Here is a 24,534-nt window from a genome sequence, read left to right on the forward strand (position 1 = left end):
CTTCAGCTGGGTCTCATCCGTGCTGAGACCGCGACGCTCCAGCGGCTGTGGCCAGAGTCAGGCCATGGAGCGGGACAGGGCTCAGCCTCCGAGCCGCATCCCGCAGCGAAGTCAGCTACGGCAACGGGTACTTTAAACATACAGGCAAAATCTAATATGTTTAATTTCTTGACGGTAGTGCCTGCTCTAAAACAAAATCAGAAAAGTATCCCACATTCATCACATACAAATAAAGCGTTGTTTTGCAGGATATAGGGGAACATGTTATCTAAAAACTCTCACAGAATAAGATTTCTCCATGTGTTGCAACTTAGTATTCAGAAAATTTTATAAGATTGAGCTGTACAGAGCTGGAAAAACCTCTAGCTGCTCGGCTAAAAAGACATTCCGCCTTAGCTGAACGACTAAAACATTAATTTCTCAACCCCGGTGCCTTAGGAGGGCCGAGTGTGTTTCTGATAGAGACCGATCCACCCAAGCACTGTCTGAGAAGCTGCTGGGGGAACAAAGCAGAGGTCTGTGGAGGGACGATAGTCATGGCAACTGCTCAAAAAGCACCGGCAAAAGGCAGTTTTAGGCTGGGTAGTTTATCACGTTTCCTTTTGGTGGCACTGTCTGCCCAAATATTATCAAATCATCAGCTGCTGTTTCAGGTGGAAATCCCTCCTTGGGGGTCTAGCTTCCTCCAGGCACCAAAATGCAGCTGGGGGAAATATATTGCAGCAAATTGTTTCTGTTGCTTCCACAGGTTTTGGAGGAAAGGTGTTGATCCGTGCAACTAGGTTAATTAGTCAGCATTGCAACAGTGATATATATCCACTGGGCAAATGCTGGTCCAGGCTGGGCATGAAGTTTTTGTGCGTAACTTCCTTTTGGTAGCGCTCACACCGATGGGGACTCTGGAAGGACAGCAAGGATGCACAGTAAGGAGCCACTTGCAAAAATAATACATTTTGAAGAATAAGCATTTCCTTGAGCTTTGGACTGATGCCCAGAAGCACCACTTGGACCACATCTGGGCTCTGAAATGCGTACTTCTAGAGGGAAAAGCATCCACGCAAAGACCCAGCCCCTGCTGTAAGGCCCATCAGCCTTACAAATGTGGAGCCCAGCATGGGGAGACGAGTGCTGAGACAGCCCCGCATCCCACGGCAGCACCAAAAACCAGCGCGAGATGCTGTCATGGAGGGATGTGACCTTTCACGGCACCCAGGCTGATGAGACCCAACTGCCTGGACGCGAACGTGGCCACGTGTGATGAGCAATTGGATTTCTCAGCATTACCTTGGCTTTATTTTTTCTTTGAAATACTTGTTGCAGCTTCATTTTGTGAAGCTGTAAGCCTGCAGAAGGCCTGGCTATTTGCTCCAGCATATTCCCTGTTCATCCAGGCAGCCGGAGATGGGCAGCTCTTACTTGATCACACAGCCTCTCACTGAGCACCAGGGCAGGTCCCACATGTGTCCGAGGGAAAGGGGTCACATGCAGGCGTTAGTGTTTGAGGCGTTTCTCATCTTTAATAGCTTGTGGAGCCAAAATGCACAAGGACTCATCCAGCCCCAGCATTCTTCCCTGCCTTACTGGCCTTCAAGGAGCCTCCAGAGGGACCTTCTAGGAGTCCTGCTTTATAAGGTCAGATAACTGTCATGAAGAGGTTTGCAAAGGGTGAATTCCTGGCTCAGGTGCAACCACCAGGATTTCTCCAGCAGACCCAAAGCTCCTCTCCTCCTTTTCCAGTTTTCACTGTGCTGATTTTTCATATCCGAGCCCTTCATAGCTGCTGTCTTGGTGTTTCCTTTCACTAGCAGTGATGCTGCAAGTCCTTCCAGCAAGGATGAGCACAAATTCTTCCTATAGGCTCCACAGTGAATTAATGGAGCTTAAATAGGACATTGTGAGCAGGGAATCAGTGGGACTGAACATGAACAAAGGATGCTTCTCCATTAACGCAAATGAGAAACTGTCTCACTGTGCTTGTTTAATCAAATCGTGGCCCACAAAGAAGTGGTGTTTGCTTCTCTCATGTAAATTTTCCTGCAGCTTTCAAGCACTCTGATTAGTATTTGCAGCTTCGAAGATCTCAGTTTAACTGCCTCGTTTGCCATTCTTCTTCCTGATGTTATTGACTGCAGAGATGTTTCCATGCAAATAGGGAATGTTCACCTTGTAAAGTTAGCCTGCTCTTCTTTCCCCGATGGTGAGCTTCTACCCCAGCTCAGCTGGGCTTGGCAACCTAACAAAATCCCTTTCCTACAAGAGAATAATAGAAAAAAGGGTGGAAGGATGTTTGGGGGGTAAACACGGAGGAAACTATTTAGCCGAAGACAATCATACATGCACACACAAAAAAACATTTAACTAAATTTTAGGACTAAATACTTTAATTACTCACAATTACTGAGATTTTCAAGGCAATTTACAAACGCCAAGCTCCAAATTGCCATATTTTTTTTCTAGAGAGTTAGATATCCAGCTTCCACAAGCTGAAGACAATGGTTTATTCTAATTTTCAATTGCCAGTGGGGTTTGTGTGAGAAACTGTGCATTCACGTGCTATTACAGATGTGGTATTTAGCGTATGCATATAAACAGGAGGGCTTTGATCACGTGAAGCTGGAGCTCAAATGGCGCTCATCTCACCTGGTGGGTCTCTGTCTAGTGTTTGACTTGACACAAGACCTGAAAGCCAAGAGTGGGAATTATTTTACCTCAATGTGGATTTCTGTAGTGGAAGTGTGTACATCTGAGCTTAGGTTCCCATTGGATCACAAGCCACAGCTCATCTTAGATGCCTAAGGCTGCTGAGATGACCAGCTCAGGCAGACAACTGCAGAAGGGGAATGTAAAGTTCAAAGGGACAAATTCTGTCCCAAATGCTGAGAAGATTCCTCTCCACCACCATCCCCTTCTCCAGGACCTTCTCATGTCTCAGCCCTGCAGACCTGTGCCTGCCCCGTGCCTCCACCTCCTCTTCTGCTCCCCTTTGCTTCTGCTCCTGCCCACCTGCACAGGCCCTGCTTTGGCTCCAGTCCTCTCAGCTCTCCTCCACCTTCAGCGAGGGCAGGACAGCCATCACAGCTGACAAACATCTCTTAGGGCTAGACACTTCTTTCAAAGCTTTTTCCATGTTTCTGCTGTTGTTTTACAATAAACGCTGGCTAAAGCTCAGATTTTCTCATTCACATGTTTGAGCAAAATCACTTGGTTTTCTGCTTGAAATATTAATCATTGTCCAAGAAATGAAAACAGAGAGCCTGGTGAGCTTCCAAGGGCATTTTACAAGGGCTTTTGCCCATCAGAAGGTCACTGTCAGGGGATAATATGTGATGGTCATATTTGAAGTATTTTGGGGTTTAGAAAGAGAGTTTGGGCAGCCTGGGCAGGGCTTTGTCTCTCAACCACAGGCAGGGTGGAGGGCAGCAAATGCAGGATGTCTCCTGCAGCTTTTTGCAGTGTAAGTACTTTGGGGTGGCTGTTGTAGATGCTTGGCTAATGGAGCATGAAGCTCCCTGAGACTGCAACTTGCTGGTAGCCTCCAGAGACATTCCTGTCTCTAACCTTGGTCAAAACCTCGTCCCTACTCAACTACTCTTTCTACATGCTCCAATCCCCTCTGTGAAAGTGTGGAGGGTCTGATGTGTGGAAGAGCAGGTCACGGGAGTCAACATTTCCTAGGGAGAGCTGGGAAAGTATTTTTCGCATGACTGTCACATTGCTATTGCATACAGCACAGCCTGCGCTGTTAAATTCTGCTCTGGTTGAACATCAGCCTGTCCCTTGATCTCCTCTTTGGCAGCTCTCTCTCTTCTCTGCCTATAATAAAACTAATATAATGGTGGTGCTGGTGAAAGTGTCCCTTTGACCATGAAGTGTGGTGGGGCTGAGTTGAGCATCATGAGCAGGCGGCTGTTGAGGATACAGTCAAAGTTTGGAAACTTGTTCATGCCTTTGAGCAAAGTGCTCCACTTAGACTCATTAGCAGTATAACCACACGTTGCCCGCCCAGCCGCCTCTGCCAGGGAAACTTCCTGCTCTTTCAAGGTCTTATCAATAGCTGCTGTGTCGAAAATGAACCCCGGGGGATGCGAGCAGGGAGCATGAATCACAGCTGGCTGTCTCCTCCCGACAGGACGGAGAAAAATGCCTTTTCTTCCATACTGTAGCTGCCTGTTGCAGCGTTGCTCTGCTCTCAGCTTCAAGCATGTCCCTACTGAGCTGGCTCATTTCAGCCAAAACCTCCTTGGCTTGCGGGAGGGTCAGCCTTGCTTGGGTGGGAGTGTGGCTGCAGCTTGCCAGGCTCTAGATGCTGCTGCTTCTCCTGCTCTCCAGAAATTGTGACAGAGAAGGACCTTGGTGCACTGGAGAGGGCTGTTCATGACCTTCAAGCGAAGCTGTTGGATGGTGCTGGGGGCTGCTCGAGGGACACTTGCCCTGACTGGTGCTCAGGCTGTGATCTGGGGGGATGCATTGGATGTAACTGGGAAATATCCTGGTCCCTTGAGGCTGAGGGCAGTCTGTCCCAGGAGGTCTGCTCCAGTATTATGCAATTGCATCAGCTGAGTCTTGCTTTTAGGTCTGGAGACATACATGGACATCAGCTACTTCAGGCATTTGTCAGAAGTGTTCCCTATGTAAAAGCATAAGCAAATGGGTGATGAAAAGACCAGAGGATTCCCCTCACTGCCTAATTCTTCCTGGGACACTATTTCTCCAGTAAAGGAGAAATACTTTGTAAAGGAGAAATGCCGAGGTCCTGGGCAAGGAAGGGCAGAGAAGAGCCTTGCAGCCATTGATAGTGGGGACCTCCATGCCTGTTTTGTAGTCCCTAATCCATCTTCCATGCACATTCCTGCAGAGAAAGCACTCACATCTCGCTGCCCGCAGGAACAAGCTTGTATGGTAGCTCCTGGGGGGGATAACTAGTTCTGCTCCGTGGCTCCTGACATGTCTTCCCACTGCCTGGATCTGTCTGATTGCTGTAGCTTGTGAATTTGTCCTCTTATCACAGCTCATACATTGCTTCAGGGTGTTTGTGTACATTGCTTTTTAATTTACTGGCCTCTGTTCATGGGACTCAGGTCCTCAAAGAGACACCAAGCATTAGACCCCGATGACCAGTGACTCTGGCCACAGCAGTGAGCTTTAATGTTGTTTTACTTGGATATTTCCCAGCAACTTAAGCCATTATATGTTATTAATAGGTTAATATTTAAAGGGAATTTATCCCTGGATCAGCTGTATTTCCATTGAAATGCATCCTAGCCCAGGAATCTTTTACAGCTGGACATCTCTAACATACTCTGTCCTGGCTGAGTCATTTCTTTAATTCTCAGAGCGGTTAAGTGCGACTCTACCATGAGTTACTGAGTCTGCCCCAGGCCCTGCACTGCAGTGCTCACCCAGAGAAAATATACGGCTCCTGGTAAGATGGTGGGAAATTTCTTCCCTTTTATCAGTAGCATTATAAACCTGTTGTGGAAAAGAATGTAAACTGGTCAAAAGACTGTGGTACGGTGAAAACCAATGGGTTCGTTGTTGAGGAGGAGGCAGAATCAAGAGTGTTCAGGATGACACAATCTCCCTGTTCCCCCTCTTGGCAGGAGGAAGCGGATTCCTTATCCCTAATCAAAACCACAGTCATCTCCGTCTGACCAGCACTTGTTGTGAGTGGCTACAAGCCCAGGCTGGGATTTAGCGCAGCAGAAAGGATGGATCGCTTCCCAGTTCTCCATACGGCACTGCTGCCTGTTATCAGTAAGAGATCCTCCGTCAGCTGGGAGATGGAGGCGTGCGCACAGGTCTCAACAAGAAGCAGTGTATTTGACGCTGTCAGCTGAAGATAACAGCCATGAGCTTCTCAGCCCATAGGCAGGACTTGGCAGCGTGCTGGAAAGTGGTTTTGAGTGCAAAGGTGCCCCTGCTAATGCCACTGCCCAAAGCGGGGAGTTCTGCTTTGCCTTAATGGGTCCCAGTTCACTCCAGTATAACAGCAGCTTGGCAAAATGCCTGCGGACAGACCAGCAGCAGCACAGGTTTACTTGCACATAACCGCTGAGAGGTGCTGCAGTCTGCCTGGAGACGGCTCATCTGCTCACACTCCGTAGCTGATAGTTACCATAAACTCTTTTTGAGTTGCAGCCACTTCACTTCAGGGGAAAACACACCCTCACAAACCACAGAGGAGCAGGGCACCGAGGGACCAAGCGAGTATTAACCACCCCGAGGTTGTGCACAGGTCTCTGCTCGCTCCAGGGCTGATTTGTAGGTTTGTGGGCACTGCTAACAGCAGCCGACGGCAAGAGCCGTAAGTGTCCTGCACCCCTGCACGCTGCCGGGCGAGTGTCCACAGGTACAGCTGCAACGGCATCTCCCTTCCCCTTTGTCGTGGTTCAGCCCCAGCCAGCAACTCAGCACCACGCAGCCGCTCGCTCACTGCCCCTACCCCGATGGGGTGGGGGAGAGAATCGGAGGAGTGAGAGTGAGAAACACTCCTGGGCTGAGATAAGAACAGTTTAATAATTGAAACAAAGTAAGATAGTAATGATAATAATAACAATATAATAATGATAATAATAATAATATACAAAGCAAGTGATGCACAATGCAATTGCTCACCACCCGCCGACCGATACCCAGACAGTTCCCGAGCAGCGATCGCTGCTCCCCGGCCAACCCCCCCCAGTTTCTATACTGCCCATGATGCCATATGGTATGGAATAGCCCTTTGGGCAGTTGGGATCAACTATTCTGGCTGTGCCCCCTCCCAGTTTCTTGTGCCCCTGGCAGAGCATGGGAAGCTGCAAAGTCCTTGACTGGCATAAGCAGTGCTGAGCAACAACTAAAAACATCAGCGTGTTATCAACATTCTTCTCCTCCTAAATCCAAAACACAGCACTGTGCCTGCTACTAGGAAGAAAATTAACTCTATCCCAGCCAAAACCAGGACACCTTCCGTGTCCATCCTAGCTTCTCCGCCTTCCTCTTCTAGGCTATGTGTTGTTCACAATAAAGTCATGACATTTGGTTTCAACTCTTGGTTCAACGTTGCACAAAGACGTAATGCAAATACATTTCCAGTATTCTCCCTGAGTTAGCAGATGTTCTGAATTTGTCATGGCGATGTGTTACAGTTAAAGAGAATTCATATGATTAATGATTAGTGCTGCTATCTGAATGATTACCTCATTCAGCCAGCTTTTCTTCTCATTTTGCAAGAAATTATGCATGAAAAATGAGGACAATATCCTCTTTCTGTATTACAGTACATATGGAATCACCTTTCTTCTAAAAAGAAAAAAATAAATTTATTTGAGAAAATAAGTAACTGACAAGTTTCCCCAGTGCTTGTGCACACATGTTGTATCCAACATTTATCCAGGACCACAGCCCCCCTGAAACCTGCACTGCACCATTAGAGACCTGGTGCTTGAGGAAAACTCTCCTCATGGAGAACGTGCATTGTTATATATGTTGAAAAATCTAAAGTTTCAGGTGTAGATTAGCTGAGCTGATAACTATGCACCTAATATCACATTTCTAGAAGCAATTTCTAGACAAAAGCTCCCTTCAGCCAACTCGGTGATAAGGTTTCTTGTCTATATGTGCATACACATAAGGGGACATTGTTTTAAGGTTGGCTTGAATAATTATGTCTGTTTCTGTGGAAAATATTCATTTCTCAATGGAAATTCAAATACTAATTATTTATGCAAAAAATTAAATATTTACATTTTCAGCCAGTATTTTGGTGTTCAAGATTTCTTGTTTATGAACTATCAACATTTTCCGTAGTTACCAGAATATGGAGACAAAATACATTTCAATAAAACCCAACCTGGTATTCCAGGAAGACAATATAGCAAACCTGATGCCAATCTTTTTAGAAAGCCTCCAAAACTGATCCAAGGAACTGCTACCCACAGCAATCTGACCCCTATAGAACAAAATTGGTTTTGGGCTGTGGTAAACCACAGCCAAATAAGACAGATGTATATAGAATCATAGAATGGTTTAGGTTGGAAAAGACCTTTAAGATCATCCAGTCCAACCATTAACCTAACACTACCAGGTCCACCACTAAACCAATTAAGGGGAGAGGAGCAATTTCGTGTTTACTGGCTTGGTGGCTGGATTATTTTTTAATGAAAGTAAAAACTAGGAATCATTAAGATTGGAAAGGACCTCTAAGATCATCAGTCCAACCATCAACCCAACACCCCCATGCCCACTAAACCATGTCCCAAAGTGCCATGTCTGCCCATTTTTTGAACGCTTCCAGAGATGGTGACTCCACCACCTCTCTGGGCAGCCTGTTCCAGTGCTTGACTACCCTTTCTGTGAAGAAATTTTTCCTAATATCTAATCTAAACCTCCCCTGGCGCAGCTTGAGCCCATTTCCTCTCGTCCTATCGCTTGTTACTTGGGAGAAGAGACCAATACCCACCTCACTGCAACCTCCTTTCAGGTAGTTGTAGAGGTGGTGAAGGGCCAACGCATCTTTTGCAGAGCAAAAGTGTGCCCCTGAAGTCCAAGAGGAGTTTTCTGATGGAGTTGGTGAGCACAAGGATATCAGTGATCTGGGTAAGGACCAGAAGGACGTCCTGCTATTGAGCGGCTGGGTGCTATTCAGGCGTAGGACATTCAGTTTGCTAACTGAAAGTGCCACACAGGAGGCACAACAGCCGGGCTGGGCTCAAAACCAGGTATTTACTATTCGAGAAAGAGAGCCTAGTCTTCAGCGTCAATCAGAAAAGCATGTTAGAAATTGCCAGAAAAGGGTCTGAGATCAAAACAGAAAATATCTTTACACTGCTGAGTGTCTGGTTCATTCCTATCGCTTGTGGTTCTGGCTGCCCAGTTCAAAGACTTTAAAAAAAAAAAAAAAGACTGAGGAGGGTGAAAAGGAGCATCTTGCATGAAAGGGGAACTAAACACAGCTGGGCTCTTGACTCTGGGAAAGACAGGACTGAGGGAGAAGCAGGTAACAGAGGTATAAGAAAATTGTGAATGCTGTGGGGAAGGAAGGGAGTAGGCAGCAATTGTTCATTGCTTGCCAAAATACAGAAATTGGGCAATGAGGCAGTGTGATTTCAACGAAGCAAATGGAGATGTTTTTCAGCTGAGTAAGGCTGTGTGAGTTATACTCTTTATCTCTGGACTTACATCTTTAATTTAAGAGTTTACAGCATACTTTCCTCCAAATCCCTGGTTTTTTCCCCTTCACACAGAACCCCCCGTCCCGTTGCCTGGCCAAAGGGGCGATGCTGCTCTCCCCGCTCCCCGGTGCCACCAGCCCCAGCGTAGAGGAGCCCGGCCTGAGCCCAGTTGCCTGACAGCCGGCAGCACCAGCCCCACGAGAAGCACCCGTGCTGCCCCCCCCCGCCTGACCGAGACCCTCCCCACCCGGCCCCGCAGGGTCTCTCCCCGCCGCCCGCCCCTGCGCGGCGCCTTTAAGCCCCGGTGCGTGATGTCACCGCGGCTGGGAGACACCGCGGCGGGCGGCGGGGCTGCTGCGGGAGCGCGGCCCGGAGGGGACCCCTGCACGGAGGGGACCCCCTGCCCGCAGGAACCCCTGCACGGAGGGGACACCCTGCCCGGAGGGGACCCCCTGCCCGGTGAGGACCCCCCGCCCGCAGGGACCCCTGTACGGGGGGGACCCCCTGCCCGCAGGGACCCCTGCACGGAGGGGACACCCTGCCCCCAGGGACCCCCGCCCGGAGGGGACCCCCCTGCCCGGAGGGGACAGCTGCCCGGAGGGGACCCCCTGCCCGGTGAGGACCCCCCGCCCGCAGGGACCCCTGTACGGGGGGGACCCCCTGCACGGAGGGACCCCCAGCCCGAAGGGGACCCGCTGCCCGAAGGGGACCCCGTGCCCGCAGGGACCCCTGCACAGAGGGGACCGCTGCCCCACGGAGACCCCTGCCCTGAGGGACCCCGTGCCCGGAGGGGACCCCGTGCCCGGAGGGGACCCCCTGCCCTGAGGGGACCCCCTGCACGGAGGGCCCCCCTGCCCGGCGTGGACCCCCGACCGGTGTGGACTCCCTGCCTGGAGGGACCCCCTGCCTGGCGGAGACCCCCTGCCCGGAGGGACCCCCTGCCCTGTGAGGACCGCTGCCCGGCGGGGACCCCTGCCCGGAGGGACCCCCCGACCGGCGTGGCCCCTCTGCCCGGCGTGGCTCCCCCGGCCCGCCGGCGGGACGGGCTCGGCGGCACAGCATGGACAGCCTCCAGCTGCAGGACTTCGCGGCGGGCTGGGTGGGCGGTAAGTGGTGCCGTGGGCTCGGGGGAAGGCAGCGAGATGGGGACAGGAGCGTGCGTGGGAAGAAAAAACCTCCGTGTCACCTACGGTCTGCGCCTCCGACCGGCGCGCTCCTACCAGCGGATGCGCGCTTTTGTTTTGCTTTGCTTTGCTTTGCTTTGCTTTGCTTTGCGTTGCTTTGCTTTGCGTTGCTTTGCTTTGGTTTTGCTTTGCTTTGGTTTTGCTTTGCTTTGGTTTGCTTTGCGTTGCTTTGCTTTGCGTTGCTTTGCGTTGCTTTGCTTTGGTTTTGCTTTGGTTTGCTTTGCTTTGCTTTGCTTTGCTTTGGTTTTGCTTTGCTTTGCTTTGCTTTGCTTTGCTTTGCGTTGCGTTGCTTTGCTTTGGTTTTGCTTTGCTTTGCTTTGCTTTGCCTCAGAAGCGCAGTTTAATCCCATTTCCACGGGCGGGATATTTAATATTTAAGTGTCAGTCCGTGGGATGCTGCTGGGCGCCCAGGGAAGTGGGGGGCGGCTGCCGGGGCCACCCCACCCGCCCCCGGCCCCCGCCGGCTCTCCCTGCCTTGCTCTCAAGGCTGGAAGCAGCGCCGGGGCTGGGAGCGGAGGCGGCGGGGCTGCCGGGGCTCGCAGCAGCCAACCCGGGGTCCCCCAGCCGCACACACCCCCGGGGGAGGCAGAGCCTGGCTTTGACCCCGCGATCCCGGCAAGGCTGATGGCCAGGGTGGCGATGCTGCTGGGGAGGGATATTGATCCGGTCTGCTGAAAATGCAGGTTAATAGGTTAGCTGCCTCTAAAAAACCCCCCGAACCTCTGCCAAAAGGTTACGCGAGCAGCTGATTTTTGGAGCTTTGCAGCCTGCGGAGGTTGTGCAGCACGCAGTCGCTCCCTCTGCCCCGCTGACCCTGTGCTATCGCTGCACACCCCGAGGAGTGGGACAGGACCCCCGGGGGGGTGAACAGCCACCAGACCAGGCTTCGTGCATAGCACCGGACCACAAGTGGTCTCAGGTTAAGGTCCAGGAGGAGAGGGGACATTTTATAATACATTTTTGAGTAAAGTCATAACATGTTGACCAAGGACATGATGCTCTTTTCAGTCCTAATCCACTACGAGTGAGAAATTTCACGTAGTCTCTAAAGTGCTTGGGGACACTGGAGACTTACAGATGGGGAAGCAGCACAAATTACTCTCCATCTCCACAAACACCCTAAAAACTGCTGGTGGTGTTTGTAACAAGCACACAAAACCATATCCTGGCCATGGCACATGGGTTGCACCGTCCTCCCAGAGAAGGGGGAAACCAAGCCGTGCTCTGCCCTGCCATGGGAGCTCCTGGCAGCGAGCGGCGTGGGTAGGTGGGCAGGATGGTAAGGGGGAATGGGCCAGTTTCTCCCAGAGAACCATGGGGAATGAGACTGGATGGGACTGTAGAGATCGACACAGAGCAGGATCCTCTTTATCTGAATCATCCCTGACAGGTTTCTCTATAAACTGCTCTTAAACAGGCAAAGGCTGGGGGTTCATGGTCCCCATCAGCAGTCAGCTCTAGCGCATCTCTATCTGAGCTGAGAGAGAGCATTTCCTCGTGTCTAACCTGAATCTCACTGTTTTGAGGCTAAAAGTTTGCATGAGTTTGCAGGAGTGCAAGGGGGTATGTTCATAGAATCGTTTAGGTTGGAAAAGACCTTTAAGATCATCCAGTCCAACCATTAACCTAACACTACCAGGTCCACCACTAAACCAATTAAGGGGAGAGTCATAATTTCATGTTTCCTGGCTTGGTGGCCATATTATTTTTTAATGAAAGCAAAAACTAGGAATCATTAAGGTTGGAAGGGACCTCTAAGACCATCAGTCCAACCATCAACCCAACACCACCATGTCCACTAAACCATGTCCCAAAGTGCCACGTCTACCCATTTTTTAAATACCTTTCATGGACAGGTGTTGTGGTTTAGCCCCAGCCAGCAACGCAGCACCACGCAGCCGGTCGCTCACTGCCCCTACCCTGATGGGATGGGGGAGAGAATTGGAGGAGTGAGAGTGAGAAACACTCCTGGGTTGAGATAAGAACAGTTTAATAATTGAAATAAAGTAAAATGGTAACGATAATAATAACAATATAATAATGATAATAACAATAATAATATTGTTATATATAATAATAATAATATACAAAGCAAGTGATGCACAATGCAATTGCTCACCACCCGCCGACCGATACCCAGACAGTTCCCGAGCAGCGATCGCTGCTCCCCGGCCAAGCCCCCCCAGTTTCTATACTGCCGATGACGCCGTATGGTATGGAATAGCCCTTTGGGCAGTTGGGATCAACTATTCTGGCTGTGCCCCCTCCCAGTTTCTTGTGCCCCTGGCAGAGCATGGGAAGCTGCAAAGTCCTTGACTGGCATAAGCAGTGCTGAGCAACAACTAAACCATCAGTGTGTTATCAACATTCTTCTCCTCCTAAATCCAAAACACAGCACTGTGCCTGCTACTAGGAAGAAAATTAACTCCATCCCAGCCAAAACCAGGACAACAGGTCATACAGATACAACACCTCCTCCTCTCACTTGGACACCTTTGAGATGTAAAGTTGATGGAGTCCAGGCGAGTATTCAGGGGAAGATGCGTGTTTCCACCCAGCTTTTGCCTGTTGTCACAGACAGAGCACTGCGCTGGGCGTTGCTCTGGCTTGGCTCAGTACGGCTGTTCCTACAGGAATCTCTCCTCCTCCCCTATAAACCCATTGCTTCCCGTCCCATCACAAAAGCTTCTTCAGTGTTTTGCGTAACACTTTGCTTTCATCCCCAGGAGCTGTCAGCGTGGTTGTGGGCCACCCCCTGGACACGATCAAGGTAAACTGCTTTGAACCGTGCTCTCGCGTCACCACCCAAAACCCCACGGACAGGGAGGTGGCCTCTCCCTAGATGACGCTTCAAAAGACCTTCACTTCCCCCGTCACCCCAAGGAGGCATTTAGCTTGCATAGAAATGTTTTCATAGACTTTAGCCTTTCTTCCTCTCCAAAGCTCACTTCAAATGAGAAACTAAAAGAACTGGCGGATATGTGCGAGTTCCTCCGGTGAGGATTAATGCTGAAAATTAAACCTGGCCTCACTTAATGTGTGGTTTACCGAACAGTTCTGCCAATGTTTTATTGAACTTTGCCACAGACAAGTATTCAAAGGGCAACGGGGGGACTATATTTGTTTTGCTGGAGGCACATTTTTACATGTTTTCCTAGTGTTGGCAATGCTGGAAGGGCAGAGTGCTGAAATTGTTATCCCAGGGCTATGAGATGCAATATTTACTATTCCTGCAAGACAATTATTCCTCAGAGGGAAGGATTTAGAGATGTAAGAAGATATTTGCTAGCGTGATGCAGACAAGCCCATGCACATACCAACACAGCCCGACCTAACCAAGTTGACTGTCCCTACTGATGCAGAGATATAGAGGAAGGTCCTGTTCCTTTTGCCTTTTGCACAGAGTGATAGGCATCTCTGGCCGGCTTTCACTGCTTCAGCTGTCCAGCCCACGTGCTCTGATCTGGTTTAAGCCTTGTTGCTGGCACCACGTGGGGCAGATGTGGCAGACCCAAGAGCCAGCGGTCCTGTTTGCACCTCAAAGACCCTTGGAGGGAGATGGGGAGGAAGCAGGCTCCAGCACTGCCCACGCCACATCCTTTCTCCAGCCATCCCAGCCATCTCCTCGCACACAGCTGGCTCTCCTAGGGTTGGGAGATGGCCTGCCAGCCCTATCCTTTCTGAGCTGCTAAGGTGATACCAGCCCTGGGAGCATCGCCGTGCGAGGATGGGTGCAGACCCCAGGCAGGAGGAGCTGCAAGGCTGCCCACACCACCCCAGCGATGGCAGGGCCAGGGCACGGGCAGCGCAGGCAGGCCCTGCTCAGGGTTGCCAAGGCAATCCCCATCTCAGGCTGGCCGTCAGGGTGTCGCTGCCAGGTTTGGCGGAGTTTGGCAACAACTGAGAGAGGATCCTGCTGGGAAGCATTGACTTTCTGGATGCCAAGAAAGAGTGAGCCCATCCTTCAGTGCTTACAAAGACAACTGTCAGGCTGACCCTTCTGTTGCCCTTGGCTTTGGACATGGCCTGGGAATACCAAGTAGGCAGACTTGTTATCTTTCCAAATTTAGGGGAAGGGAAGTGGAAGGGAGAGTTTTTACACAGCACTAAGCCAGCAAACGGGCACTCGCAGCCTTCAGGAAATGGGGGGGTCCTTCCCCACCTGGAGAAGAGGACAAGACTGAACGAAAGGTTGGATGGGGTGTGTGGTGTCTGCACCATGGTTCCCATCAAGCAGGCCTCCTCCTTCAGCTGGGCCCTTCCCAGCGTTGCAGCTTCCATCAAACCCAAGCAGCTGTTTTTCCATGGCCTTGCAAAACTCTAAATAGTTTTACATTTACTCACTTTTCATCCTCCACACTGCATTCATTTCCCCAGAACTTTCTTCAGTTTCTGGGTGCCACCCAAGGGCCCTGTCTAATTAAAATGTAACAGAAAGATGTTTCCTGAGGAATATCCATATTGGTATCAGAAGACTTTGACAGAGATGCCAGCAGGGATTTCAGCGCTGGGTGTTAACAGCTTAGCTAAGGGGCATATGTATGAGGAGCAGCTTGTGAGAGCACTCAGTTGCCCTCAGTTACTCAAAAAATGTATTAACTTGAACCTCTAAATACCTGGTTACTGTGTAAAAGGAAAAAAAACAAGCCCATGGAGGCAAAATGGAAATGTTTGGGCTAAGCGTGCAGATGAAGCCGGGGTGAACGCAGGGCTCTGCACCGTGGTGCCCTGTCCCGGGTTGCTCAGGGTGCAGCCAGCCTCCCCGCTGGTCCGCCCCGGCCCCGTTATCCCCGGCATGAGCCACGGTGTGCACAGGTCTGCACCCACGGCCTGGGCCTGCCCGCGTTGCACAATGTGTGCTGCATGAGCCGTAGCTGGCATCTTCACATCCCGGCGTGTTTATAAGGGCTCAGTAAGTATATGATTCTGCTTTCGCTGCCGCCTTCTCCGTGGCCTCTGGCCAGGTGCGGAGCGGTGCTCAGTGCTCGGTGCAGGCAGACGGGTGCACGGAGCCGTCCTGGGGCGAGGGGTGAGCCCGGGCTTTGGTCCTTCTCACTCCCCGGACAGGTCCCACGGCAGCACCCCACTGGCCAGCCTCTTGCAGCGCCCTGGGCACGGCTCTGGGCCAAATCATTGTCATTCAACCTGCCGATTGCTGTCCAAAACCTCTCCCCAGGCACGAACTTTGGAGGACACTCACTCCTTTGGGCTTTAAATTCCCAAATAAAGTTCCTGCTTCACTCTGCTGTAAGCTGGGGCTGAGCCACTGGAGGGGACCAGGCACTTGCTTCCAGCGCAGGTTGGCACTGTCCCTCCAGGCTTCATTTCACCATTCCTGCTAGCAGCACTACTGGTGAATACGACCAGAAATGCTGTTCCCATTCCCTAAAAACATCCCCGATAGAGCACGTGTGAGTGTATTCCTATAAGAAATGAGCTCTGGCCTCAGCCAAGATTAATTGCGGAAGCCCCAGGTCCTGCGAACCAAACAGGGTTTCCATTTCCTCACACAACTCTGAGTCCAAAAAAATGCGTCACTTGTTAGGATTTTTTATTGCAAACTTGTGAGCAGCCTGAATGAAAGATGATCTAAATATGCGTGTGCGTGTGTGTGTATATGTATATATATATGTGAGAAAGGGAAAGCCTGTTGAAGCACACAGCCTTCGTTGTGATTTACACACTATTTCTTACAGCGGTTGTAGGCATCTTCTGGAAGGGGTACAACCATTGCTTTCCAGAAACAAAATGTCTTTGTTGGAAATGATGTAAAAATGTATTTTTGAGTGAAGCATGGAGAATTTCTGCGATGGAGACGAATAATTTTGGCTCCATTTAGTATTTCTAGGTCTTAAAATCCACCTTGGATTGGAAGGGCCCCAGAAGCCTCCCAGGGGAGCTCTCCTCTCCATCTTTCAGCAACGTATCCCAGCCTCCACTGAGAGTCCCCACATGGAGGAGACCACATCACTCTCCAATTTCCACATAAATCAGGACCTTGCCAATGACAGCGCTGCACACCAGCAGTCTGCTGCGAGTGCTGTGCTGGGCCAGGGTAGCTGGTCTGGATTCGAGAGCAATTTGACAGTCATCGATTCCAGATGTTGCAGAAAGCTTCAGACCTCTGAGGTCCCGTTTAGCCCTGCTTCTTGCAAAGTTCAAGGGGGGTAGATGCATGTATATCTTATTTTGTTGCTCTGTTTTCTTTACAACTTAAGGAAGGATTCACTCTCAAAGCAAAGTACACATTGTTTATGTAGCATGAGCTTTCACTGGGCTGGGAGCATGGGATTTTAAACGCATTTCATGTATGCCTTTTGCAGACTCGTTTGCAAGCTGGACAAGGATATGGAAATACACTCAACTGTGTTCTCACTGTGTACAGAAATGAGTCTGTAAGTATTTTATCTTACAATGTGCTGGTAGAAAACGCAACTGGATAAATAGATAAATACATAAAGCAATTATACAAAATCACTGTTGACAGCAGCAGTTACATGAAGACCAATAAAGCTGCAGCTGAGACTGCGAATTCCTACAGCCTTCTCTTGCTAGCTCTAAAGTAACTCTCTTGGTTACTCCTCTAGGGAAAAGAGAGATCCCTGGCAGGGAGTGATAAATGACATTGCCCGTGTCTTCGCATGAGTCAGGGTGTTACATCCACAGTGGCTCTTTTGCCTGTACCTGCTGGCAAGCTCTGCCACAGGTATTTTGCTGACTTTGGTGATGCCAGGAGAGGTGGCGGCCATAAGAGGGACTTTCACATGGGTTCCTGTGCTTTCAGCATATCCTGTAGTCTGCACAATCTTTACAAGTCTTTAGTGGTATGAATTAATTTTATCTGCTCAGCATGTGCGAACGGTTGGTTCCAGGAGACATCTGGTTCTTGGATTTGCATTCCTGGCCTGACAGACAACTTGGGGTTTACTCTGCTCAGTCCCATTTGCTCTCTTAACTCCTGCTCCCTTCCCCGGGTAGGTGGCCGGCTTCTTCAAAGGCATGTCCTTCCCACTGGCCACCATTGCCGTCTACAGCTCTGTGGTGTTTGGTGTCTTCAGCAACACGCAACGGCTCCTCAGCCAGCTCCGCCACGGAGACCCTTCTCACACGCCGGCGCTCACCGACGTGGCTCTGGCCAGCATGGTGGCAGGGTTCATCTCTGTGGGCATCGGCACTCCTGTGGACCTGGTAAAGATAAGGCTACAGATGCAAATGCAGCCGTACATCAAAGGTAGGAAGCAAAAGTTTCTTTTTCCTTTCTCTGCCAGTACTCGGTGTATACTGAGAGCTTCAGGACAACTTTGCTTCAAGGCCTGGCTCTGCTGCCTTGTGCTGCCACAATTGAGCTAAAAATGCTTCCTTCTGCCTCAGGATGGACCTCATCCTGCTCAGCTCAAGGGGAGAGTTTTTATCAATGACATTGATCAGACCTCTGCTGGTATTTCCAGCTGATTGGGATCTATAACAAACACAGGAGCAGGTCTGCTCAGGACCAGGAGCCACGGAAGCCGCCTTCCCCACATGGCCATGGGGCAGGAACAGCGAGTGCTTGGGCTGTTGGGTCCCCTGGAGATCCCACCAGCAGCACCATGGCTGCCAGCAGTCATGCCAGCTCCCCATCTCCTGCTGCACACTCTCAGTGTATATTTGTATATGTGTATATTTGTATATATTTGCCTATAAACCCCCTCTTATTCCACCCTCCTCCATTCAAAAGCAAAAATTTCACATGTACATTTGAAAACCGCTGGCTTATTTGGGGCAGGATTACAGGTACCCAGGTGCAGGCAAGATGGGTCAGGAGGGAACACTGGCAGGATGGCAGCGGGCAGCCGTAACCTCTCCAGAAACTGCAGGCAGAAGGAGCTGCTGCTGCTGTGCAATGTGGCAGCTGAATTTCATCGCAGGCTGCCAGCACGGAGCAAACCCCACCGGAGCACATGCACAGCCAAAGGAAGAGACGGTGCAGCTGCAGAGCTGACACAGCTTGGATTTCAGCAGTTTCACAAACATCTTTCTCATGATTACAGCTGCAGTGCTTAACTGTGAAATATTGACATTTTTGTATTGGTTTGATAAAATAATATGATGTCCATTTTTAAAAGCCTCCATGCAGCTTAGCAACCTAATGCTCTTTCCAAAAGCAGCTAGCTCCTCTACATCAGAAGGGCCAGACTCTGAAGATGCCAAGGCTTTCAAAGATGTAGCTTGCACCAAGATGTCATTAAAATCCATGAAAATTGGGCACATAGCCTTAAACTCATTTGGAAATCTCACCGGGCACATACCTATGGGGAGGCATGCAATGCATCTAAGAAAAATCTGTCCTGAAGTGTCTAAGCATCTTTTAAAACTGGACCAAAGTCCTCTTTCTTAAAACTTTTTTCCCACACTACGTATTGATCCCATCAAAAGAAAATGGATGGCAGTGATTTCTGTCTGTTCGGTGGCAGTAGGCTTTTGAGAGGATTTCTGTAGAAATATAGCTATTATAACAGTTGTATCTTTTTTTTTTTTCAGCAAACATAGTTCCTGGATTTCCTGTCTACCGAGGCCCAATTCACTGCTTTAGGACAGTCCTACAGAAAGAGGGGATAGCAGGAATATACCGAGGCATGGGAGCAATGCTTCTGAGGGATGTTCCTGGGTACTGCCTCTATTTCATCCCTTACACAGTTTTCTGTGGATGGATTACCCCTGATGGATGTATTTCCCCTAATCCCTCCTCCATCTGGCTGGCAGGGGGTGTAGCAGGTAAGCGCCTTTTTATCCCGCAACACTGGCAAAACAAGGACAGGAAGGTTCCTAGGGGTGGCTCAAGGGCTGCCACATCCTCCTGGTCACCAGGAGAGGACATGGGGCTGAATGACCTTCCTCCCCCAGGGTCAGCTCCCCTGGCACCATGGCTGTGCTTTATTGACAAACTTTATGCAAGTCATGTTATCAGACCTTCATGGGGCTCAGTGTCAGCAAGAAGGAAAACAGCCAGCGCCTTCATCTCCCTGCATGTGGAAGCCTCACGGCAGCCAAGATGCCTCCAGAAGAGGACTTCAACCTGTTGGCTGCCCTCCAGAAGGGCGAGCACCTTACCCGCACGCAGCAGAAGCAGAGCTGACTGTTGCTGATCTTCTTTTTTTCCTATGTGCACCTGCCAGTAAGACTGGCATGCACGTCCCCCACCATGCTTACATGTGTAAGGTCACCCCTACACCCACTCCCCGTTTCTCGGCCACTTCTAAATTGCAGACCCCTAAATGCAACTCAGTCCTTAGCTAGGTAATGATTACAAAACGTCCTCTCCGTTTCTCCTGCGAATAAACAGAGCCCTGGTCCACCTGGACAGCTTCTCCAGTATGCCCCAACACTCACATAGGTCCAAACAAGCTCTCGTCTGTCCAACTGGGCCATGTATTGCGGTCACACGCTGACCTTTTTAGAGAGGCAAAACATCCCCCTCAGCTGCAAGCTAATCAATGTTTCTTTATAGGAATGACGATGTATCTCAGCTGCGTGGAGCCTAATCCTGATTGCATGAGATGGACCAACCTCTTATTTGCATTCTCAGCTCAAACTTTGCTTTTCAACAGTATTATCTGGGGACTCCAGTTTTTCTGAAATTGCCCCAGGCCGCAGCTCCCTGCAGCTCGGGCTCTTCCCAGGGCATGTCCATGCTCCACCAGAAGCACGGCAGAAGATGTATTTGCACCTGGGGGAGCACCTCCTGGGCTGCCTGCATTTGATTACCAGCGTAACCCCCAAAATCTCAATGCTTCTTCCAGAAACAGGGAACTTTGCTCCCAGAAATACCATTCCTGTCCCTGAGCAGGGTGAAAGCTCTGAAACGAAAAGCCCATGAATATGATGTGGTAGATGAGAGGTGAATTTCTGAGTTCACTGACCTGCGGCCAAGGAAATATAGAGAAGAGATTGTTCAAATATTCTGCATTTTTCTAGGAGCCATTTCCTGGGGGACTGCTACTCCAATGGATGTTGTGAAAAGTCGACTTCAGGCAGATGGAGTTTATTTAAACAAATACAAAGGGACCCTTGACTGTATCTTGCAGAGCTACAAGAACGACGGCTTAAAAGTAAGTGGTATTTGAAGTAAAATCTGGGTATTAGGCATTTAATTTTCAACTGGGAAATACAATGACTGCTACAAACCTATCTGCAAGGTTGAGAGACGGCTAAAGCCAGTTACTTCTAAATTATAAGCATGACAGCAGGTAATTATAGTGTCGATTCCTTCCAAATCATAATAGTGAGAGTAATAATACACCTTACAGCAATGAAAACTGAATGACTGGAGGTCACAGTCTGCTGGTGTAATTAATTTAAAATAACACTTCATGTCAGTGCATTTAATTGTGAGTATGATTTGACATAAATCAGAGGTAGCAAATCTTGCCTCTGCGATTGCTTCTACAAAATGCAGAGGTCAAATGTTTCCCATTGACACCAAAGTCAATGGGAACTGATTACAGCGGGAAGGTGCTGGCACCCTGGGTGTGGTTGGTTGCCTTGGGCAATGCTGCGGTGGAACTGATGCTGCGGTTTGCACTGCCCACCCTCATTCTGCACCAAGACAGAGTAGATTGAGAATGCTCTTAAATCAGAATTGCTTTGGCTTCAACCGTGAAGAAGGGCTGCATGCCAAAAAAAACTTATCTCCTTTTTCTGACTTTGTTTATTCGTGTAAGAAAAGTTGTTTGTTCTACCTGCAAACTTTGCCTCAGTTAAATGTGAATGGCAGAGAACCGGGGTTTGCAGCTTTATTGCGCTGCAATGCATGGTTATGGGAAGTGATATCTTCTGACATGGAAATAAATCTATATTTAAGTTGTCATCAAAACATCATGTAAGCTCTTAGCTCCGAAGTGTTAATTTTCACATTCTGAGGGAAAAGTAATAAGTTACAAAAAGAAAAATAACCTGCAAAATCCCAAGTCAGCATGATTTAAATATTTGCCAACATGCCACTACGTTATGCCAGCCGACACTGGAGCCCGCAGTCTGGTTTGTCTTTGCCATTGAGTGAAGAAGGTCACAGTCGTATGAAGCACAGGCACCTGGACAGAAGCTAAAGACCGTGCTCGGATGGTCAGAGGAGGGTCAGGGTGCCCCGCACGCTCTACCTGCCCTGCGTGTTCCGTTTGGCACACAGTTTCACAGTAATACATAGGGTAGCTGAAAAGAGAATTTCCATGTGTTTTCCCTTCCCTCTCCATCCTCATCCTCACCCCCTATCCCTCCTTGTCCCGCCTGAATATTGACAACTAATTCAGGCGCTTGCTTAGGGTTTTTTTTGTTTGAGGTCTGAGCTGCTTGCAGTTTTTCTGCTATCATGCCTGGCACCCGGACCAAAGCCGGCAATAGTATTAAGTAACAGTTGATAAGACTAGATCCTTCTCCTGTAAGGAAAATCTTTTTATATGTTGGGAGACACAGAACTGATAAACGGCAAACACAGCTCTGGATGTTTTCATTCTGGGGCAAAGGAACAGCATTCGCAGTGCTGAAAATAATTGTCTGTGTACACATAAAAATGTAAATATAACCCTCTTCTTTCTCCATAGTTAGGTGTGTTCATTCTGATGAGAAAAATTTATGCCTTTTCTTCATAAATCTTTATTATTATTTAACTTGGCTCTCTCATGTTACTTTATGGATACTGCAAAAATTTGAATTTCCTCCCAGAAAATTCTATCTTTCCTAGCAAAATAAAACATCTCAATAAGTCAAGTAATATCCTAAATATCCCAATATTGCAATTTCATGTTGCAAACTCTGTCCTAAACAATGTGAAGATGTTTCGATTCTGTCTCGTACAAGTCAGCACCATGCATTGGATTTATTGGGTACAAGATACAGTCATGTTTAGCAGAGCTCAGTATTTCAGGGAAAATACTGGTTAGACACTTAAATCTCTGGGCTTCTGGTCTTGCAGCCAAGATCTTCCATGCTTTCTTACAGTTGCTGTGGGAGCTTTGCCTTTGAAAAGCCTGGAAGGGGGCTGGCTTTGCTGATGTTACTTTTCATGGTTATTCTGAACTTCTGGTGTTTAGATTAGTGACCACAGCGATTAGCCTGGGTGGTTAACAGAGTGATTTTGTGAGAAACAGGCCAGCAGAGATACTCCCTGCAATCATCATTTTGTAAATAGGCTCACCCCAGAATGAGTGCTTTGTGCACACCCTTGCACATACCAGGCAGTAGCATTTGTAGTGAGGGGGGGGTTTGAAGGGAGATAAGCCAATGCCAGGAGCGACAAGGGCCCCTTCTCCACTTTCCAAAAAGCACTTTACTGTTCCAGCACTTAAAAGCCACAGGGTCTTTCACTCCTGTAAGTGCCAGCATCTATATATATATATATAATATATATATATATAAAGCAGCATGGGGAAGTCTGGCTGTATAAATTCAGATTTATTATCTTAACGAAAGAAAACTCTGGGATATGTCTGAGCACCCAAGCTTGACCTTAGAAACCCACATGTGAAAATACCAGCTTCTATCGAGTATTTTTTCCAAAGCTGGTGGGGAGAGGTAGTTCTCAGCAAGGTACAGAGTAAGTCTAGTTTTCTGCTGATTGAGAAATTGTTTCTGTGCTCAAAGGTAAACCTGCAAAATAGTCTGCGTGGCACAGTGCCCACGTCGGCCAGGCTGGCTTGCAGCCACACCGCTCCCTCTCCACTTCCCAAATGTCTTCTGCACCCATAGACCCAGCCCCGGGAGTCAGAGCATTTTCTGCATGAAAGCAACAGCCTTCTTGTTTTACCCTGGGGTTTGCATGATCCTTGCATGCATATGTATGCAAAGGGAAGGAGGACCCGTAGCTAGGTAGGACAACACTGGAAATGTTTTAGATTTCTTGCTTCTTACTCTACACCAGTGGCATGAGGCCATTTTTTACCCTTTACCTCTTGTAGCTCCTGCTGGCAGATTCAGGTGGGGGTCCCCAGGGAGCATGGAGCACAACAATACCAAACCGGTGACTTTTGCCATTGCGTTTCTGTTCTCCAGCACAGACTTCAGCAAAGACCAGCAGTGAGAGCGTATCTCCTGAGCAAACCAAGATTGGGTTCTTCAGGATCCCACCATGACTTCATTCAATGTTTTCTTCTTCTTCTTCAAATAGCCAGTATATTCCTGTGCTCTAACCTTTCTCCATCCCCAACAGGTCTTTTTTAGGGGCATCACGGTCAATGCAGTGCGAGGATTCCCAATGAGTTCAGCCATGTTTCTTGGCTATGAACTTTCCCTCAAAGCAATGAAAAGAGACCAAACTGAGACCAATCCTTAACTTCCAGGTCAGCGCATAAAGACCCTCTAGCTTTATTAAAATTAGAGAATTAATCTTTGAATCAAATGGAGTTGCAATTGTGCAGATCCTCTGAAAGTCAGATAACTTACATGGGTACCTACATCTGAATAGTAAAACACTTTTCAAATTGGGGTCTGTGGGATTTGGAGCAGACAATAGATGTGCCGATGGATTTTGGTTTCATTCCAGATCTCCCGCAATTTCATTACCATCCATTCTGATTGTTGTGATTGTTTTGATGAGCCTGAATCAGAAAAGAAAATCTGAAAGGAGAATATTCTCTAACATTTTATAAGTTTTGAAATATCACTCTCACTAAAGTCCCTGCACAATATCCTTTCCTCCTCTGATCCATCCGCACAGACCTGAAATTAAGCCCTTTCAAAGTGCCTTGACTATCAACTCACAGTTTTACTCTTTCCCTCATAAACCTAGGGTTGCATAAAGGAGCAGCATTAAAAATATCTGATTACAGAAACTTTTTTAGCAGTTAAAACCTCAAGATTATTCTTGGCAGTCTTTGCTGTTTTCTGCAGTACGTTATAAACCTCCTTCTTTCTTATTTCAAAAGTGTTGCCAAGAAGACCTGAAAGTGTCCTGCTTTCCTGAGCCAAATCAGCAGTGTGGTGTTGGTGAGGGCTCAGCTGCTCTGACCAAAGACTCCCGTCCTGCACCTACAGCATCTGCTTTCTCTTCTGCCACGGACTTAGTCCCTGGAGGACTCCGAAAACTGCACCAGCTCAATCAAGTTCAAAGACCATTTTCTCACCACATCTCTCACTCTGTTGTCTAAGAGCACCTTAATAATTCCCATGGTGGTGTGGGGCTTTTGCACTGACGTCATTTTCCCTATTGAGCCGAGAGAACAACT

At 48.8% G+C, this 24,534-nt stretch overlaps 1 protein-coding gene across 1 annotated transcript; it reads left to right on the forward strand.

The window, feature by feature from the left end:
- The first annotated feature begins 10,215 nt into the window (after window positions 1-10,215).
- On the forward strand, window positions 10,216-23,642 carry SLC25A48 (solute carrier family 25 member 48). Its single transcript, XM_075715619.1, has 7 exons — window positions 10,216-10,261; window positions 13,066-13,109; window positions 16,663-16,734; window positions 17,318-17,570; window positions 18,860-19,093; window positions 20,294-20,427; window positions 23,520-23,642. The coding sequence occupies exons 1-7, from the start codon at window positions 10,216-10,218 to the stop codon at window positions 23,640-23,642; spliced, it is 906 nt and encodes a 301-aa protein (XP_075571734.1).
- The last annotated feature ends 892 nt before the right edge of the window (window positions 23,643-24,534 follow it).

Source organism: Pelecanus crispus, chromosome 8 (assembly GCF_030463565.1).
Source record: "Pelecanus crispus isolate bPelCri1 chromosome 8, bPelCri1.pri, whole genome shotgun sequence".
NCBI lineage: Eukaryota > Metazoa > Chordata > Aves > Pelecaniformes > Pelecanidae > Pelecanus > Pelecanus crispus.

Coding starts and splice junctions, on each gene's coding strand:
- SLC25A48 (XM_075715619.1), top strand. CDS start 10,216: ATGGACAGCCTCCAGCTGCAGGACTTCGCGGCGGGCTGGGTGGGCG. Junction 16,735..17,317: donor CTGTGTACAGAAATGAGTCT/GTAAGTATTTTA, acceptor TTCCCCGGGTAG/GTGGCCGGCTTCTTCAAAGG. Junction 19,094..20,293: donor GCTGGCAGGGGGTGTAGCAG/GTAAGCGCCTTT, acceptor GCATTTTTCTAG/GAGCCATTTCCTGGGGGACT.